The sequence below is a fragment of the Triticum urartu genome, chromosome 6 (genome assembly GCF_003073215.2).
Source record: "Triticum urartu cultivar G1812 chromosome 6, Tu2.1, whole genome shotgun sequence".
Taxonomy (NCBI): domain Eukaryota; kingdom Viridiplantae; phylum Streptophyta; class Magnoliopsida; order Poales; family Poaceae; genus Triticum; species Triticum urartu.
Window position 1 is genome coordinate 36061163 of NC_053027.1, and position 5918 is coordinate 36067080.

The 5918-nt window shown below is 45.2% G+C and overlaps 1 protein-coding gene across 1 annotated transcript in view; it reads right to left on the minus strand.

Annotated features, from left to right (window-relative positions):
- Positions 1-2382, minus strand: part of LOC125516497 (S-(+)-linalool synthase, chloroplastic-like) — a 9552-nt gene extending 7170 nt beyond the window's left edge. Inside the window, exons 1-3 of the mRNA XM_048681922.1 lie at positions 1997-2382; positions 459-684; positions 12-216 (exon numbers count right to left, since the gene is read on the minus strand). Coding sequence (XP_048537879.1) covers positions 12-216; positions 459-684; positions 1997-2179 — 614 coding nt within the window. The 5' untranslated portion in view covers positions 2180-2382. The remainder of the gene's footprint in view (positions 1-11; positions 217-458; positions 685-1996) is intronic.
- Positions 2383-5918: the final 3536 nt, after the last annotated feature.

Consider the following 5918-nt stretch of genomic DNA (forward strand, 5'->3'; position numbering starts at 1 on the left):
GGTCTAGTGACTGGCTCACATATCTTGCAAGGTTTGGCTCCAAATACTTAATTGCAAATCTAAGGTGCTTGCTTGAGAATTCATTTGCCTTGTAGAGTGATGATTCTCCCATGTTGAGGTGTGACATGTCTTGCAAGCTCAGTAGCCCTCTAATGTCATTGCTAAGCCCGAGGTTGAAATCACCATTATTGTTCATGAACTTCCGTAGAACATCATCTGCAACATCGTGAAGAAGGGTATTAGGCACATGTCATAAATAATGAGAACAATACATCTGAAGGGAGGTACTTAAATGCTCCACAAGGAAACCTTAAAAGTTAAATATTAGACTTGGCTAATCTTAGATTTTTTTCCAGCAAAGTTATCGTCTAAATTCATTTCATAGACCAAATTGCACCCAACCTTCCTAAACTTGTGTTTTTATCTAACTCAACATACTAAATGTGTATGTTACTGACCTGCCGAAAAATAATATCCAGCTTCCCTCATCATCCTCGAAGAAAGGGTTGCATCAAGCAGATCATCACTATGGATGAGATCCACACATGAGCCCATGATGGTATCAATTTCGTCTTGGAAATAGTGGTCGATGCAGAGGCGCTTTAGGTGATCAACAGTTGTCAACATGCCTCCTCTACTCTTCGGAGGTTGTTGCAGCAACGCTTGAACATTCCTTAGGCTTTCCTAGTGTTGTAGAGAGAGCAAACTTCTTTTATAAAAAATATAGAGTTTAAGAAGTGCAATAGATACCATATATTATCTCAGTTTGAAAGTAGATGACGTGATAAAAAATATGCATCCAAAATTCTTCAAGTTTGACTATTAATATATGAATAAAATACTCAGGCTGGCCGGGTGATAGCTCTTACAATAAATTTTTTCAATACAAATACCAGTGATGCCGTAGGTTTATATTTTGTTCACATCTTATCGAAATTAACATCAAAGATATATATGTATATCTAAAACTGTGGTCATTCCAAAATATGTGAATAATTTTCTAATGAAGTGTATACCTTGTTTTTCTCATCATTATCTCCGTAGATGTCACTTTAGGATGTTGCACAAACTACCAGCACAACACACAATATTCAAACTTATCTTTAAGCAATTCACGAATTGCCAAATTGAGGTTAAGAGAGTTTTTTTTGGTTGAATGCGATATTTATGTTGACAATGAACACCCATTGCGAGACTCAAATGTGACATCAGCTCTGATAGGTGTGAAATCGAACCCCCGAAGTAATTAGAAAAATGACATAAACATGCATGCTAATTACATTCAAGTACCTTTGGTTTTTCCATGACCGACAGTACATGCTAATGTTGCTATCTATGACATCCTAAAGAAGTATGAACCCAAATTTCTCCAAATCTTACTATCAATGTATGAAAACATATTAAAACTACTTTCATTGTATGGTAGGTTTATACACCCTCTGTCTGGAAATACTTGTGGGGGAAATAGATAAAAATGAATGTATCAAAAACTAAAATACGTCTAGATACATCCATTTCTTCAACAAGTATTTTCGGACGGAGGTAGTATTTTATTAACATCTTATGACAATTAACAATCAAAGATAGAGTTTGAAAATTGTACTGATTCAAAAAAACTACATTAGATTATGAATGAAGTACACATATTTTCTCTCTCTCCTTGGTTCCTGAGTAGATGTCATTCTAGGATGTTGCACGAACAACCAGCAGACCACAAGATATTCAAAGTTACCTTGAGATGCCAAACTGTTTCCAAGAAAAGAAAATGAATCTCTAAACTCAGGTTAAAAGATTCTTTTGGTGGAAGGCGACGTTTATATTGAGGGCTAGGCATCTATGGTGAGAACTAGTCTCGGCATTACGTCCAATATGTATGAAACTGATCCCCAAATTAATTCAAAAGAGACATAAGCATGCATGTTCTCAAATTGCATTCATGTACCTTTGTTGCCATGTATGTTCTTTGTTTGTACGACAACAATATATACTTCAATACCTGGAAGTCAAAATCATCCGACAGCTCATGGGACGCAGGCTCCGGCCCGGGACATATCACAGGCGAAGGGCGGAAGAAGCTACAGTTGCGGCTGCTCCGGCCACCATTTCCAGCTACCCATGAAGCCGAATGGAGCAGTGACTCGACCGAGGAGAAGGAGAAGAAGGCATGCGCAGCAGCCATCGGTTGCTGAATCAATGGTGGCTGGCTAGCTAAGTGTGCCGTGTTACAGATCGACTAAGCTAGCTAACTGGGTAACTAACTAGCTTGGACGATATGGGATGAACAAGTAGCTGTTGCTGCTGCTGTGTCTTTGGATTGATGGAGGAGCAATGCATACATGCCCTCTAGATTTATAGGGAGAGGAGAGCAGAGCAGAGGGTGCCGCTGGGTCGATCCATCCTCCACCGAGGAGTGGACTGTTCGCCCCAGGTGAGTCATGTGCAAAATTCACTAAACGTGCACGATTGTAGCATACGTCTGTTATCTAGTGAACTAGGAGTAGCTAGCTAGATACTCCATGCTAAGTCAATTTGTCGTAGTACCTTAAGTAATGCACATTTACTTAATGTAGACAAAGACAAGTTTATTACTTCTCACATCGCTCACGCGCGTCACGTCATGCATGCACACTAAGCATGTTTTTTAGAGTAACAGGGAGTGCCTTCCCGGTTGCACTGAAAATGAGCCAACAAGTTCACAGAATCTGTCAGGGCCAGAGGCCAAAACATGCAACTAAGAAGAATAAAGCAGAGTTTACTAACTACTACAAGAGAATCTTCAAGTAACACACATGCCGAATATCCACTATGTTCACTATATTCTTCGCTTGACCGGTACACCATTGGATCCAAGATCCGGCCTGCTTTTTAGCTTCCAGCATTCGGATTGTTCGTTAGGAAAATTTCAAACTGTTTAGTGTAGTATATCAATTAATTCATCGTGCTTTGTGGGTCTAGCGGGACCACACTTGCATCCTCATACACCATGCATCTTGCTATGAGCAGCAACTAGCGTGAAGAAATTATGATAAAGTATATGTATGTATTTTTTTACCTCAAAGTATGCATATACGTACTAATAAAAAGGCCGTCAACGGATGCAAGATGAAGAAGACTACGGCATCCCCTAGAATTTGATTTTTTTTTTGTATGGATGTGTTTATAAGGACTTGTTAAAAAATAAGAGACATATATTCTTCTGATATTTTTAGGAGCAACATGTTCGTCATGTTTGCTCGGTTTCCTCTTTCTCTGAGCGCGCGTACGTACGATGTGTGTGTGTGGGGGGTAGTGATGTTGACGACAAATATCATGACATCCTGCACACAACACACGGTTTTTGAGTTTGTCCCTGCTGTCCTAGAGCCACACATGTATATGCATATTTTCACAAAAAAAATGTATATGCATATACGTACATTCCAGCATTCTGCTTCCTGTAGCAGTACCACAAATGATGCCGAGTCACGGGCACGTGAACGTCTCGATCTGGCCGGTGGAGGGGGGTTTTGGTTGGTCGAGAGGGGCATGGAAAAGTCTACCGATGGGCGAGTTTTCGACCGGTTGTTGCCTAGCTACCTAGCGATGCACGCACAACAGAACGTACTATGTATGTCCCGCAAAAAAAACGTACTATGTATGATGGTGCATCTCCACCTTTAAATTTCCCAATATTCATGTGGATCAGACGGTCTTCAACGCGGTACTTTATCCATCTGTTGATCGATCGGGGCCTTCTTTTTCTGCAAACAGAAAGACGAGGGGCTTTCTGAGCGTCCAAACCACTGCCACACATGCGTCGGACACCCCGGTCTCATCCGAAATTCTTTTCCTCGCCCGCGCCCATTTCAGCGTGAAGCAGTTGCCTCGCATTCATGCCGGTCAGCGCCACTCCAGAGTGTCAGCGCCACATTCATGACTGCCGAGGAGCACTGGATTGCGGAGGAGCAAATCGCCGGTGACCTGGTGAACGACAACGCCATCATGGCCATGGTCGCGGACGTGGAAGGGCAGAAGGTGTTGTTCCTATCTGACCGCACCGCTGCAAGATCATCCGTGAGCGATCGCGGTTGCGCGTCCTGCGGGCGGAGAAAGACGCTCTGCTTATGGACATCGACACAACATCGGAGGAATTTGAGGACGACACCGACAACGCTGCCAGCTTCGCGTCGGCCAAGCCGTCGCTGCCGTTCACGCTGTGCCTCCACAACGACGAGGCTGACACGTCCACGACCGCCGCCGTTGATAGCGCGGTAGAGTAGAACATGGGACGCCACCACCACTTGGGTGTTAGAAATATGCCCTAGAGGCAATAATAAATTAGTTATTATTATATATTTCATTGTTCATGATAATCGTTTATTATCCATGCTAGAATTGTATTGATAGGAAACTCAGATACATGTGTGGATACATAGACAACACCATGTCCCTAGTAAGCCTCTAGTTGACTAGCTCGCTGATCAATAGATGGTTACGGTTTTCTGACCATGGACATTGGATGTCGTTGATAACGGGATCACATCATTAGGAGAATGATGTGATGGACAAGACCCAATCCTAAGCCTAGCACAAAGATCGTGTAGTTCGTATGCTAAAGTTTTTCTAATGTCAAGTATCATTTCCTTAGACCATGAGATTGTGCAACTCCCGGATACCGTAGGAGTGCTTTGGGTGTGCCAAATGTCACAACGTAACTGGGTGGCTATAAAGGTACACTACAGGTATCCCCGAAAATATCTGTTGGGTTGGCACGAATCGAGACTGGGATTTGTCACTCCGTGTAACGGAGAGGTATCTCTGGGCCCACTCGGTAGGACATCATCATAATGTGCACAATGTAATCAAGGAGTTGATCACGGGATGATGTGTTACGGAACGAGTAAAGAGACTTGCCGGTAACGAGATTGAACAAGGTATCGGGATACCGACGATCGAATCTCGGGCAAGTACAATACCGCTGGACAAAGGGAATTGTATACGGGATTGATTAAGTCCTTGACATCGTGGTTCATCCGGTGAGATCATCGTGGAGCATGTGGGAGCCAACATGGGTATCCAGATCCCGCTGTTGGTTATTGACCGGAGAGTTGTCTCGGTCATGTCTGCATGACTCCCGAACCCGTAGGGTCTACACACTTAAGGTTCGATGACGCTAGGGTTATAGGGAATAGATATACGTGGTTACCGAATGTTGTTCGGAGTCCTGGATGAGGTCCCGGATATCACGAGGAGTTCCGGAATGGTCCGGAGGTAAAGATTTATATATGGGAAGTCCTGTTTTGGTCACCGGAAAGGTTTCGGGTGCTATCGGTAACGTACCGGGACCACCGGAAGGGTCCCGGGGGTCCACCAGGTGGGGCTACCTGCCCTAGAGGGTTGCGTGGGCCAAGTGTGAGAGGGGACCAGCCCCAGGTGGGCTGGTGCGCCCCCCCCCCCACCAGGGCCCAAGGCGAAGAGAGAAGGGAAAAAGGGGAAACCCTAGGCTTAGATGGGCCTAAGGCCCACCTAGTGGTGCGCCCCCTCTCTCCCCCCTTGGCCGCCCCCCTAGATGGGATCTAGGGCTGGCCGCCGCCCCTAGGGGTGGAAACCAAGGTGGGGGCACAGCCCCTCCCCTCCCCTATATATACTTGAGGTTTTGGGCTACCATACACACGAGAACATCTCCTTCTTGGCGCAGCCCTACCCCTCTCCCTCCTTGTCTCTTGCGGTGCTTGGCGAAGCCCTGCTGGAGTACCACGCTCCTCCACCACCACCACGCCGTCGTGCTGCTGCTGGATGGAGTCTTCCCCAACCTCTCCTTCCCCCCTTGCTGGATCAAGGCGTAGGAGACGTCACCGGGCTGTACGTGTGTTGAACACGGAGGTGCCGTCCGTTCGGCACTAAGATCATCGGTGATTTGGATCACGACGAGTACGACT